At 39.1% G+C, this 15,582-nt stretch overlaps 1 protein-coding gene across 1 annotated transcript in view; it reads right to left on the reverse strand.

Moving 5' to 3' along the window:
• Positions 1–15,582, reverse strand: part of MALRD1 (MAM and LDL receptor class A domain containing 1) — a 423,509-nt gene that overhangs the window by 147,768 nt on the left and 260,159 nt on the right. Inside the window, exon 31 of the mRNA XM_065582996.1 lies at positions 471–651. Within this exon, the coding sequence (XP_065439068.1) occupies positions 471–651 (181 nt within the window). The remainder of the gene's footprint in view (positions 1–470; positions 652–15,582) is intronic.

The following is a 15,582-nucleotide window of genomic DNA, read 5'->3' on the forward strand; positions in this document are numbered from 1 at the left end:
GGAGACGGAAGTGTTGAGAGTCTCTGGGTTAGGCTAAAAGGGGTAAAAAACAAGGGTGATGTCATGCTAGGCGTCTACTACAGGCCACCTAACCAGGTGGAAGAGGTGGATGAGGCTTTTTTTAAACAACTAACAAAATCATCCAAAGCCCAAGATTTGGTGGTGATTGCTTAGATGAGGAGAAAGCTCTTATTCAAAACCAAATAGCTTAAAAAGCAGAAAAGAGAATTCAGACATTTACTGGCTTTTTGTCCACTTGCTTGAGAATGTTGCACGGGTGTGAAAGTTCCTATTTAAACAGAATTTCTATTAAAATTTCAAGAATAAAAATAATTTGTTCATGACTGATTTTATATATAGTGACATCATGGCAAATCTTCTCAGTTAAACCATAGTATGCTTAAAATCAGTCATGAGCTCACTCTTTCCATTCTAGCTATTTCCACAGAAAACGAATCTCTTACACTTACTTGTGGTGCAATTCTTGAACTCGATATCATCTATTGCTGCTCCTCCACCTAGGTCTTTGGCACGAATGCCTTCAAATATGACTTCAAAATTCCTCAACTTCCCCAAGTGCAATTCTGCTTTCCTCCATTCATCACCAGGGTTCCCAGACTTACTCCACACTTTTGAAAGGCCGTTATCAGTCTGAAGATGAAAGGAGATATGTATAGTAAGGTATATATAAAGCACAGATTGCTAAATTACTATTGTGTGAAAACAAAGGGAAGACGCTGGGATATATCCCTTGATACTCCAGTATTATACTGAGTTTTGTCAATAAATGATTGACACGTGCTTTGCTGGGATAGAGAGGAAAAAAGAGTAAGAGGAAGAGACTATCATACAAATCACATAAACATCTATAATGGATGGAGCACTAATACACAAATTACTGTGTGTATGACCAAACTTCAAAGCAGTGTATGTTGTTATCTTACACTTACACACACATGAATCAGTCTGTCTTATCATTCTGAGAATACCCACTGTGATACTTAATGCTGGTTTGTGTAAATGCTAGTGATCAAAAATGTCAGCAGCAGTACATTTGACTTTATATCCCACTCAGGTACAGTCTTTTTGTTTAGAAATATATTACTGGTTACAAGGCTATTTCTTAAATTTTAAATATAGGGGATCTCTCTCAAATAGGTACAATTTTTTACAATTGTTACCATGGTAATAAATGTAATAAGAAAACTAACAAAGATAATAAATCCATAGGTCTACCCTATATGCGTTAAATGGAAACAGTAACATCCTGAATTACAAGTGTGCCAATGTACATAAAAAATTAGCCTCAAAAGCCTCTAGTTAAATCACAGTGTGCAAGCCAAGCAGATGTACAGCATACATTATGCTTAGTATTTGAATAGAACATAAGAACGTCCATACTGGGTCAGACCAAAGGTCCATCTAGCTCAGTATCCTGTCTTCTGACAGTGGCCAATGCCAGGAGCCCCAGAGGGAAAGAACAGAACAGGTAATCATCAAGTGATCCATCCCCTGCTGCCCATTCCCAGGTTCTGGCAAACAGAGGCTAGGACACCATCCCTGCCCATCCTGGCTAATAGCCATTGATGGACCTATCCTCCATGAATTTATTTAGTTCTTTTTTGAACCCTGTTATAGTTTTGGCCTTCACAACATCCTCTGGCAAGGAGTTCCACAGGTTGACTATGCGTTGTGTGAAAAAATACTTCCTTTTGTTTGTTTTAAACCTGCTTCGTATTAATTTGGTGGCCCCTAGTTCTTGTGTTATGAGAAGGAGTAAATAACACTTCCTTATTTACTTTCTTCACATCGGTCATGATTTTATAGACCTTTATCATATCCCCATTTAGTCGTCTCTTTTCCAAGCTGAAAAGATCTCTCCTCATACCGCAGCCGTTCCATATCTCTAATAATTTTTGTTGCCCTTTTCTGAACCTTTTCCAAATCTAATATATCTTTTTTGAGATGGGGCAACCACATCTGCATGTGTAACGTCAACAGACCCCAGTCGTTGGCTAGCAGGATTGAACTGGGGATCTCTGGAGCTTAGTGCATGAGCCTCTACTGCATGAGCTAAAAGCCAACTGGTTGTTAGCTAAAGCTGTAGAGCAAACTCATTAATCTCTCTCTCTAAGTGGTCTCGGTGCCACTAGATGGGACAGAACATCACACCCAGGAGATGTGTGGGTTACAATGCAGTATTCAAGATGTGGGCGTACCATGGATTTATATAGAGGCAATATGATATTTTCTGTCTTATTATCTATACCTTTCTTAATGATGCCCAACATTCTGTTTGCTTTTTTGACTGCTGCTGCACATCGAGTTGATGTTTTTAGAGAACTATCCACAATGACTCCCAAGATCTCTTTCTTGAGTGGTAACAGTTAATTTAGACCCCAGCATTTTATATATATAGTTGAGATTATGTTTTCCAATGTGTATTACTTCACATTTATCAACACTGAATTTCATCTGCCATTTTGTTGCCCAGTCACCCAGTTCTGAGAAATCCTTTTGTAGCTGTTCACAGCCTGCCTGGGACTTAACTATCTTGAGTAGTTTTGTATCATCTGCAAATTTTGCCAAGTCACTGTTTACCCCTTTTTCCAGATTATTTATGAATATGTTGAATAGGACTGGTCCCACTACAGACCCATGAGGGAGACCACTATTTACCTCTCTCCATTCTGAAAATTGACTATTTATTCCTATCCTTTGTTTCCTATCTTTTAACCGGTTACCAATCCATGAGAGAACCGTCCCTCTTATCCCGTGACAGCTTACTTTGCTTAAGAGCCTTTGGTGAGGGACTTTGTCAAAGGCTTTCTGAAAATCTAAATACACTATATTCACTGGAGTCCCCTTGTCCACCTGATCGTTGACCCCCTCAAAGAATTCTAGTAGGTTGGTGATGCATGATTGGTGAGGAATATCAATATTATAATTCCTCATATAGTAAAAAATGACTTGAAAGTATTTTTGTGAATAAAATCACAGAATCCATTAACTATGATTGGTGGAGCTGTAGCTGTGACTGTTCAAATACCAGTTATTTATGAAAATGTGGTGGCCCCCAGAGTTTCACACAGTTTAGAACGAATGGTTTTTCAGCCAAAAATGTATTTTAGAAACTTTTATTTTGCCACGTACGAATGAAATGGGATCCATTTTATAAATATGCTAGGTATCAATTAGATTTTAAAGCTAAAATCTAACAAACTACATTTCCCAATTGAATAAGTGTTATAGCTAATATTAGAATGGAATCTAATAGGATAACCTTTTTTTAAATTGAGTTCAAGAAGTGTTAGCTTACTATTTAATGCTAAATTCTTTTCAGGTCACCTTTTAACTCAAATAGTATTTTTTATGGGGGGATGCATTTGTTTATTCTTAACTAATCAACAATTTATTAACTCACCCAGAACCACATAAGTATACAATCAATAGTTTATCAATCAAATGCAACCAAGTTCTTGGCATGTACTGAACAAACCAATACAGTCCTGCAAGCACCTGTCAAAGACTAGGGTTGAGGCTCAGCAGTTGTACCAAGGAGCAGAGCAAATAACCATGATTTCTTATAACATTTACTCATGATTTATTGATAATCAATTCTTTAGTACCTAACACATTTATCACACTTCCAGTATTTCTCCAAAGAAAAAAGATAAAAGTGCCTTCAAGACAACTGTAAGAGAATGGTTCCTGCTATATGAATGGATTGGTCCAAAGGGACAAGCTTAGAATATCAAAAGCAATTGCTTAAATTTATTGTTCAATCTCTCTTAAGGCAATTTGCTTGGACTTACAAAAGAGGGCACAGCTATATCATTAGTTCAAACCTAAAATATGGTTACTTGAGGTTTCATTAAAGAATGTAGGCTCAGCAAGATAACTTACAGTATTGTGTGTTGAAGAAGAAAAGGAAAAATACAATCTTTGAAATCTCAGCACTTCTTATCCTGTTACCCCTGCAATAAGGAAGAGTCCTTTCCATACAGTTGGTGCAGGTTTTGGTCGCACTGGGGATTCTGTGGCTAGAAAAAATCCCCTGGGGTCCCACATGGAGCCCTCAGATTTCTATACCCTGATTTCAAGCTCCTTGAAGGAGGCTACCCTGTAATTTCTATTAGACTTGTGCCAACTGAGTGCTCCAATTTCAGCTCTCTCGGTTTCTCTGCTATTTTGTTGATATCCAGTGGATGGTACCAGTATGTAACAAATTTATTCAATGCTTCCTTTAATCAGAGGGTTTAATTCATTTCATAGATTGTCTTTTGATATTTGCACCAACTATTAATATAAATCCTCCCTTCAAACTTCTTAACCTGGGGTGCACGCACCCCCTGGGAATGCGAGATGCCCTTTCTGGGGGTGCGAGACATGCCAGATTTTTTTAGAAGGTAAATCATCGAAAACACAAATTAAGCATGTAAGTACAACTACTTTGTTTCATCAAACCTATGTATTTATTAACATTATACATTTTTTAATGATAACTGCGTTAAATTTTAACTGCGAAATTAAAATAAATATATAATTCTCTCTCTTTCATTCTATAGTTATGATATATCTAGGTTTAAAGAACTGACCTACTTCAACAATTTTTGATAAGGGGTGCAAGAACATATTTTTGAGAACCAAAGGGGTGCAGGCTGCAGTAAAGGTTAAAAACCACTGCTTTAAAGCAATATCTCTTATATTCTAAAGTTATACCCTTGCTAGAGGCTTTTATCTTTTAACATTCCTTTTTTCCTTCTAATGCCATACAATTTCTATCGCTTCTGTAGTGCAACAATCATTAATCAGAGAAAACAAACAAAATCCCTTATGATCTTCTAAATCTTGTAGACATGCCGTACTTTGATTTGATTGATTTGATCCATCTTTGATTATATCTGGCATTCTTCACATCTTTCAAGGCTTATCATAGGATGTGAGACATTACATTAGAAGAACAAGATAGAAATCTCTATATGTGAATAATCTATCTGATTCACAAAGCAAACAAATGTATTGTTTCCAAGTTGGTGTGAAATTATATATATATATATATATATACACACACACACACACACACACACACACACACACACACACAGAGAGAGAGAGAGAGAGAGAGAGAGAGAAAGTTCCTGAGGTACCAGGAAGTTTGATCTTTGGAGCTTTCAGGTTTTTGGATCATCAGTCATAGACTCATAGACTTTAAGGTCAGAAGGGACCATTATGATCATCTAGTCTGACTTCCTGCACAACGCAGGCCACAGAATCTCACCCACCCACTCCTGTAACAAACCCCTAACCTATGCTTGAGTTATTTAAGTCCTCAAATCGTGGTTTAAAGACCTCAAGGTGCAGAGAATCCTCCAGCAAGTGACCCATGCCCCACGCTGCAGAGGAAGGCGAAAAACCTCCAGGGCCTCTGCCAATCTGCCCTGGAGGAAAATTCCTTCACGACCCCAAATATGGCGATCGGTTAAACCCTGAGCATGTGGGAAAGACTCACGAGCCAGCACCCAGGAAAGAATTCTCTGTAGTAACTCAGATCCCACCCCATCTAACATCCCATCACAGACCATTGGGCATATTTACCTGCTAATAATCAAAGATCAATTAATTGCCAAAATTAGGCTATCCCATCATACCACCCCCCCATAAACTTATCAATCTTAGTCTGGAAGTCAGATATGTCTTTTGCCCCCCCACTACTTCCCTTGGAAGGGTGTTCCAGAACTTCACTCCTCTAATGGTTCGAAACCTTTGTCTAATTTCAAGTCTAAACTTCCTAATGTCCAGTTTATATTCATTTGTTCTTGTGTTCATATTGGTACTAAGCTTAAATAATTCCTCTCCCTCCCTGATATTTATCCCTCTGATATATTTATAAAGAGCAATCATATCTCCCCTCAGCCTTCTTTTGGTTAGGCTAAACAAGCCAAGCTCTTTGAGTCTCCTTTCATAAGACAGGTTTTCCATTCCTCGGATCATCCTAGTAGCCCTTCTCTGTACCTGTTCCAGTTTGAATTCATCCTTCTTAAACATGTGTGCAGTTCTGGTCTCCCAATATTCCAGATGAGGTCTCAGCAGTGCCTTGTATAATGGTATTAACACCTCCTTATCTTTACTGGAAATACCTCGCCTGATGCATCCCAAGACCGCATTCGCTTTTTTAACGTCCATATCACATTGGCGGCTCATAGTCATCCTGTGAGCAACCAATGCTCCGAAGTCCTTCTCCTCCTCTGTTACTTCCAACTGATGTGTCCCCAATTTATAACCAAAATTCTTGTTATTAATCCCTAAATGCATGACCTTGCACTTTTCACTATTAAATTTCATCCTATTACTCCAGTTTACAATGTCATCCAGATCTTCCTGTATGATATCCCGGTCCTTCTCTGTATTAGCAATACCTCCCAGCTTTGTGTCATCCGCAAACTTTACTAGACATTCCCACTTTTTGTGCCCAGGTCAGTAATTAAAAGATTAAATAAGATTGGTCCCAAAACCGATCCCTGAGGAACTCCACTAGTAACCTCCTTCCAGCCTGACAGTTCACCTTTCAGTATGATCCGTTGTAGTCTCCCCATTAACCAGTTCCTTATCCACCTTTCAGTTTTCATACTGATCCCCATCTTTTCCAATTTAGCGAATAATTCCCCATGTGGAACCATATCAAATGCCTTACTGAAATCGAGGTAAATTAGATCCACTGCGTTTACTTTTTCTAAAAAATCTGTTACCTTCTCAAAGAAGGAGATCAGGTTGGTTTGGCACGATCTACCTTTTGTAAAACCATGTTGTATTTTGTCCCAATTACCATTGACCTCAATGTCCTTAACTACTTTCTCTTTCAAAATTTTTTCCAAGACCTTGCATACTACAGATGTCAAACTAACAGGCCTATAGTTACTCGGATCACCTTTTTTTCCTTTCTTAAAAATAGGAAATATGTTAGCAATTCTCCAGTCATACGGTACAACCCCTGAGTTTACTGATTCATTAAAAATTCTTGCTAATGGGCTTGCAATTTCATGTGCCAGTTCCTTTAATATTCTTGGATGAAGATTATGTGGGCCCCCCAATTTAGTCCCATTAAGCTGTTCGAGTTTGGCTTCTACCTCGGATGTGGTAATATCTACTTCCTTATCCTCATTCCCATTTGTCATCCTACCATTATACCTAAGCTCCTCATTAGCCTCATTAAAGACTGAGGCAAAGTATTTGTTTAAATATTGGGCCATGCCTAAATTATCCTTAACCTCCACTCCATCCTCCATGTTTAGCGGTCCCACTTCTTCTTTCTTTGTTTTCTTCTTATTTATATGGCTATAGAACCTTTTACTATTGGTTTTAATTCCCTTTGCAAGGTCCAACTCTACATGGCTTTTGGCCTTTCTCACTTTATCCCTACATGTTCTGACCTCAATAAGGTAGCTTTCCTTGCTAATCCCTCCCATCTTCCATTCCTTGTAGGCTTTCTTCTTTTTCTTAATCACCTCTCGGAGATGCTTACTCATCCAGCTTGGTCTACAACTCCTGCCTATGAATTTTTTCCCCTTTCTTGGGGATAGTTCTGCTGATAGTTTCTGCAACTTTGACTTGAAGTAATTCCAGGCCTCCTCCACCTTTAAATCCACAAGTTCTTCAGTTCAATCCACTTCCCTAACTAATTTCCTTAATTCTTTACAGTTAGCCCTTTTAAAATCAAAAACCCTACTCCCAGATCTATTTTTGTTTATTCTTCCATCTAGTTTGAACTGAATTAGCTCATGATCACTCAAACCAAGGTTGTCCCCTACAACCATTTCTTCTATGAGGTCCTCACTATTCATCAAAACCAAATCTAAAATGGCATCCCCTCTTGTTGGTTCTTCAACTGCTTGGTGAAGGAATCCATCAGCTATCGCATGCAGGAAAATCTGAGCCCTATTATTATTAGTAGCACTTGTCCTCCAGTCTATATCTGGGAAGTTAAAATCTCCCATGATCACACAATTCCCTTTAGTGTTTACGTCATTAAAAACATTAAAGAGGTCTCTATCCATATCCAAATCGGATCCCAGTGGTCTGTAGCACACCCCAAGCACTATCTCAGGGGAGGCTCTAGTAGCTTTCTTTCCCAATGTGATTTTTGCCCGGACAGACTCCGTCTTATCCATTCCATCACTTCTTATTTCTTTACAGTCTACGTCATCACTGATATACAATGCTACTCCACCACCTTTGCCTTTATTTCTGTTTTTCCTAAACAGCACATACTTGTACTCCAGTCATGACTACTATTCCACCATGTTTCTGTTATCCCTATAATATCTGGTTTCACTTCCTGCACCAGTAGCTCTAGTTCCTCCATTTTGTTACCTAGGCTCCTCGCATTAGTGTACAAACTGTCAAGCTATTCCTAAATAATTTAAACCTACATATTTTTCTCCACTTCTCTAGTTCTTAATTAACATATAGGAGCAATGGTGTACTCTGCACCGGAAAGGGGGCATTTACACTTGTCTGTTGCCTCGCAGGGGTTCTTCTTTTCTAAACCAAGAGAGATGGAAGTCTCATCTATAAGCAAATTATGGAAGTCCTTAGCTTGTAAAACTAACAGTAGCTGGAAAATTCCTTATCAAACATCAGAGTTTTCCTCTCCTAGGAATTTTATATTATAGTTTTAGCTTGATTAATGCTACACAGACAATATGTTCCACCTCTTGAGATGAGCCTACTGAGTCTCATTGTCTTTAGCTAAGGATTGGATTATGCATATCAGTGATTGCCACCAGGTAGTTAAAAGGGCAGAGAGATAGAGAACTGGAGTTGTCAGCAACACATATTCAAGCTATATTTTAATGTCTATCCACCTTAAAGCTATTTGTTATTCTCCTATTTAAAAAAAAAATCAGTCACCTAATCAAGCTGAACAAACACCATGTGATGTAGGTGACTGATCAAATACGACCAATAATGAAGAATCACAGCAAACAGTTTGTAAACAAGCAAAATCTAAAAGGTATGGAGGCAAAAGTAAAGGGAAGCAAAAAGATGAATAACATCTCTGTATATGGTGTGCCTGCTGGAGCATGCTTATGTGAATAATACTGCATCATACATGGTTATGGCAACTGAGAGCGGTAGAGAAGTGAAGCGGAGCACTTTTGATATTACATAAGCAATGCATGTACACAAATATTTTATTCATCAGTTTTACAAATTACCTAATAATTTAAGCATGGAATTGCTTGTACCTGTATTAAAAGGACACATCACACATTGAAAAAACGGACATGCGACTAAGTGATTGACTCCAATGGCACTGAACTGATGGCCCTATACATAGTGTCTCATCATTAGCTATCTCTCATGGGTCATGTAATGACTGAGCACAGACACACACTGCAAACTTAGCCTCTGACCCTTTGTAATGTCTCACTGATTTAGAATCTATGGCACGATTAAAGATAAAATAACATACAAATGCCTCTCATTGGTACTTAGCAATATAAATGAGATGGATGTTGATTGAAATCAATTATGACTTACATAACTAATTTGCTTACAATGAAACTCCTGTACCCATTCTGTTTCTCTGCCTTCAAATGTTATAGATCCATTCATCAGGTGTGTCAAGCCCCCTTTTGGTCTACAAGCAACATAATTAAGGGTGATGGGAATTCTTTAGACAAGTGAATGTGGACCTCTCTTTAACCGTTCCTTTGGAGCTACAGCCTGAAAACAGAAGTGTATATTAAAATGTTCTTTTTAGGGGGAACTAAGGTGAAGAATTGAAATCAGGAGTAAGGATTCTAGGATGACTCTGGGACTTCTAGCAGGTAGATGCAATATAGCAAACACTGATTGAAACAAAGTTTGTAAAATTGATTTTCAAATCTAATTTTATTTCATTCATGTATTATTTTTATTCATAAAATACATAGGCAACATTATGTGGTAAAGGTTTCAATAACTCCAAAATGTCCATCCCTTTGATTCTATTCTCCTTGAACAATCTCTAAAACAGGATTACAATTTATTAGAGTTAATTGGTTTAAAATTTGGAAATCACTCTCATCTATCCAGCACACAAATAAAATGGATGAACACCAAGAGAAGCATTTGGCTTTTAGTTTTACAGCATGGTAGACAAAACAGAACAGAAGCATTCTCTGGCATTTAAGTGCATTTAATCAGTTTGTTGTCTCTGCACATATGTGCAGTCTGCCCTTGAAATCTCTTTGGTATGGGAAAACTTCCCCAACATTATTAGAAAGAAACCACTGATTAATTTTACAAAAAGTAGTAGAGTAATGTCTATTGATTGGGGAATTAAACACAGCCTTAAACTGAAGCGGATATTAAAAATGCTAAATGAAGATAGAATTCCTATCAATTTAAGCATTTAATTGAAACAAAGTAAAGTAGAAATATCCAGTACCTCTGGGCATTGCAGAATTGGGGGTCTTAATATGGTAAAGATTTAAGCATGTGCTTAACTTTATGAAAGTCAATGGATCAATTATCAGTGTGTAAAGTTGAGCATGTATGTAAATTCATGCAAGATCCCATTTAACCATATCAGAGGCCCAAATTTATCACTCCTTACTCAGTCAAATTCCTATTGATTTCAATGACATTTTGACTAACTATTCCATTTTTTTCTGTTCAGGTTCTGATGCCAACTCATTGCCATGGTATGTGCGAAAGGGGTGCTGAAAGGAGTGAGTGAAATTGATTAAATATTTTCATAAACATTTGTGCAAAATTTGTTACCAAGCCATTTTGTATGATGTCACAGCCCCAAAGTGTCGATTCTTTGGGCAATCACATAAAATGGAATATTTTCACAGTGAGGTGTACACATATGCAAAAATACCCTTTTGCTCAAATTTTTTCACATGCACATTTTGTAAAAGTGGAGTAGATGTGTCCTCCTATCTCAAAAAGCCATATATACAGTCATACAGATTAAGCATAGTGCAGGGTGCCAGGAGATTAGATTTCCATTTCTATCCATGACTTGACTTGATTCAATGATTTTCTGCACATATATTATAGTAGTATCTTGCACACAGCATGTAGAACTAGCTATTACTTGGCCTACCACAGCTGCACACAGGGAACTAAAAGGCAGTGAGACACACCCTCCTCTACACAGCTGCATTTAGGATTGGATTGTTCAACCAGAGCTTCAGGTCCCCTGAACAATTCAGCCCTTGCACTGTGGCTGCCACCCACTGGAAGTGAATGGGCAAAAAGGGGATGGAAGCAGGCAGATAGAGAGAGCTGCCTTGTCTCTGTTCCCTCCCCCCCTCCCAATATATGCCAGTCAGTGAAGCTGGCTCAGTGTGAGGTAGGATGTAAGGTGCACCCTTTTTTCTGGTATGTACCTGGCATCAGCAGTTCACAGCTCATTCTGACAATATTCTGGATTCTGTTTCTGGAATTATTGTTTTGTTTATGGTATTCTCCAGCCATTCATTCTGTTTGGGCACCGGCATGTCTTCTTTACCTTCATACTGTGTGTTTTATAGAAACAAACATAACTCCAGGGTGAAATAAACAAATAATCTATGCTTTGCTTTTGACCTTCCTATTGCATCTAGGCATCTTGTGACCCTTATGTACTGAATGTATATATATGTGTATTGATATAAAACGGTGCAGCAAATATGACAATAAGAAGAAAGCTGACTCAGTCCAGAAAAGGTTGCAGAGCACTAAGAGAGACTTTTTGTTTGTTTGTTTGTTTGTTTGTTATGAAGCTATTCTTGTACTGACAAATGCACACATTGAGTTTATCTGGACTGCTGATTCAACCTGGGCTGATGGCGAAAGGCCCAGGCTAACCATATGTTCCATTAGAGTAATAAAGGATGTTGAAGAGTTGTTATTTCTGGTACTAATACCAGTGCTGCTGCTTCTGTGTGTGCGGTGATCATTCTGGTTGTTACTTTCCCTATCAGCGTGGGGCAATGTAAAAGTACATTCACAGCACTTTTCAAACTCTGCTTTGTGTGTTTGTATGCGTGTAATCTTGTCCATCTGCCACTTATTCCTAGCTCTCACCACACACCTTCTCTGCCTCATAGTACCATCCTCCTTTTCTTTCCTCCTTCCTTTCCCCCGCCTTGTCACGTTCACCCCTTTACAGTTCCCACCAGCCCTACTTCCTCCTTCCCCTCTCTACCAGCATCAATCTAGGTCCTACATCTACTTCCTCCTCTTCAATTTGGGTGACATTTGCCACATCCCTGATGTCCCTCCATCCCAAACCTCTCTGCCTCTCACACCGGTCCCACTACCATCACATCTGCCCGTCTTGTGACACCATTCCTAACCTCCCATCCATCCCTCTCCATCTTCCTCCCTTCTCTTGATGTCTCTAGATCACCATTCCATGTCTACAAAGTTCACAGCCATTCATGACCTTTTCAGAGCTCGCTCCTGGCTTTTGCAGTGTCCTGGACTCCTTAGTCTGACATGGCTTCTGCAGCTGCCCTCTGTCATGGAGGCCTGTCCTCTCACATTCCCCACCCTGGATCAGACAGTGGTGGGGGTGTTGGGCTTATACTCTCCCTTTTCTGCCACTTTGAAACCCTCCCTCATTTTCACCCCGGCTCTCTTCATCTCCTCACAATCTCCCACTCTGATCCTCAGTAACTTCAGCTTCCATGCTGCCGATCCCTTCGCTGCATGTTTCTTTGCCCTCATGTCTCCTTTCAACCTGCAGCCCTGTCCAACTCTCCCACTCACCAAAAGTGCTGTTCACTTAACTTGGTCTTTATCATGCATTGCTCTCGCTCGGATATCTCTGTTGCTGAGTTCTCCCTCTCTGGCCATCACATTGTATCTTATAGGATCACCTATCAGCCCCCTCCCTCATGTCCTGTCACTCGGTCCGTCTCTGACTTCCAGTCTATCAATGTTGATGACCTTTTGTCTGCTTTCAGCCCTCTCCTCCCTTCTCTTTCTTCCTTTTTTTTTTCATTCCTCACTCTCCTCCTCTCTTGACTCTTTGGCTTCTGGTTCAGACCCAACATCCTCTCCTTCATTTACTCCATATTTCTAGCTAAAAAACTCCACTTCTCCAGTTTAATTGAATTCCAGGTCCCCAATCCCAGCTGTCAACTTTTACTCAGTCCTCAAACCTCCATGCCCCCCACTTCCCTCTCGGCACAGGATCTCAGTGATTCTTTCCAAATGTTTCTCTCTAGTCAAGGCATCATCAGCAACAATAGAGTAGCAACTGACTGTGGTTTCCAATAATAGTACTCATGGCTTCCAGTCTGCCAGCACCCAGTCATGCTAAATGACAGCTGCCCCCAAAACAATGGGAGAATTACCTTTAGATAAATTGCAAAAAGTTTAGATTTGTATATTTACACACCTAGACTTATTGGGAAATTTATATTCTGAGTAAACTGCATCTATGAGGGTTTTCGGGAGAGGCATCCAAAACTTCCTCTTGTGGTCCGATGGGAATTATTTTATTGTGATTTCACTAAATTTAAAGTCAGATTTTCCTCATGTTTGTCTTCATCTGGAGAATTTAAGGTGCTTAGAACTCTCCTTGATCTCAGTTAAAAGAACTCCAGAGGAAATAACCTCTCATTAGGCTCAAACTCCTCTTGAAGTTCCCAGTCGGACTATCCTTCCACTGGGAATAAGAGGGACAAGGGTGAGGATTTCTTACTACCTTTGTTTGATTGCCTTTTCTTTTCTTTTCTTTTCTTATTATTTTTCCTGTGTAGTAAAGACTATGCAATTCTTAAGACTGCTGTTATAATGTGTTCATAATAACATTAAGTACTGACCTCAGATGCAGAGGAATAAGTGATTTTTCCTTATACAACAATATATAGTAACCTCCTAAGAGATTTTAACTCTTTGACACAAGGACACACCAGATATTCCTGACTGAATATAAAAGTCCTGCTTTGAAAAAACTGCCTTGATAGTACAATAAAATATTGTTGGATTCCCATTGTTTACTTACATTGTCTCTCCTTCTCTCTCCATACCATGGTGATAAAGGAATTCAAAATCTTTCCCCACCTCATTTGCATCTGATATCTACTTCAGCAGATGCACAGGAAATGAAACTGGATTTTACCAACTGGATAGAGGCAATGAAAACAACTGCTAAATATTCCTGGTCTCCCAAGAACAAATATCCTCTTCTAGGCTTTTTCATCAAGGATAGAAATCTTTCAAGAGATTAATCACAAAAATGTCTTAAAATATACATTGTTCATATTTATAAAGGGTCTTCCAGGTTTCCTTTCATACTATTGAAAGGTATCTCTGTGCCTATTAACCAACGGGCAATAGGCTCCTACCCGCTCCTCCTTCAAGTTCCTTTTGAAAACATACTTTTTCCAAGAGGCCTGCAAATCCTAGTCCTTTACTCCAAAGATTTTACCAAATGATAAATATCACCAAAAATGTAAAGCAACCATTGCCTCCCCCCCAAAAACCAAGTCAACTGTGGAACTAACACGATGTTTATTTAAATGTCACTGCCCATTAATCTTCTGTCCTTTATATATTTCTTAATTAGACTGCAAACTCTTTGGAAACATGTCTTCTTACTTTTTGCACAGCGCCTCACACACTTTTCATGGTACGGTATCAATAAAAAATGGTTTATGTGAAGTCCTAGTGACTGCTCACATTTGCTCTGCTTGCTGATATTATAAATATAATTGAGGCCTTCCAATAGCTGACCTGGTTGTTTGAGGCTGGAATCCCCTCAGCGTGACTCAGGTCTCTCAATTCTCAGCAAGGAGCAGAACAGAGACCTATGCTTCTGCTCCAGCCAATCCAAGATGTGGGAAAATGAGGAAAACTCAGTTTTTATTTGTCTATCCATTTTATAGCCCACTAGGCAGATGCAGCTCTGCAAATCACATAAGCATCAGTGGATTCTAGCTGATATTTCCAGATGTGTCTAGTGATTTTTGGTACCTCAGGGTTTATGTGATGAAAGCGGTCATTGCTTAAAGAGTCCTGATTTTCAGAAAGTTCTGAGCTCTTGACATATGAAACTTAGATCCTGCAAAGTTGTCAAGTTGGCTATGCAAAAACTGAGGTACCCAGAATCACAAGTCAGCTGTAAAACCTGGCCCTGCCGGGAATTAAATCCCTAAAGCCTGGTTTGAAAAACGTACCGCTTAATTTCTAGATTAAAACACAAAATAAAACAGAGGGCTCCAAGTCCTTTTTGAAAACACGTAATAGGTTCTGCCTCTCTTTCCATTTCTCATTATTTTCCTCTTAAAACTCAACCATCTCCATAGACAGTTATAGACGTCTCGTCTTCCTAAAATAATATTGTTTAGAGTACTTTAAACAGCTCAATCCTCCAAACTTTCCAGAGTCAGGCTTTCTGTTGGCTTCACGTGAGGAAGGCTAACTCAACTAGATCCAAAAATTATTCACTCATGAGATGGGCTAATACTAGAATTTTGAATCCAACACAGGGCCATTCCATTGCACATGCCCCTGTGGCATGCCCCTCTGGTTTTGATTTTGGTCTGGGCTAGAGCTGAAACAGGAAGGAGCCTGTTTTCTATCTCTGGT

The sequence above is a fragment of the Chrysemys picta genome, chromosome 2 (assembly GCF_011386835.1).
Source record: "Chrysemys picta bellii isolate R12L10 chromosome 2, ASM1138683v2, whole genome shotgun sequence".
In the NCBI taxonomy this organism is placed as follows: domain Eukaryota; kingdom Metazoa; phylum Chordata; order Testudines; family Emydidae; genus Chrysemys; species Chrysemys picta.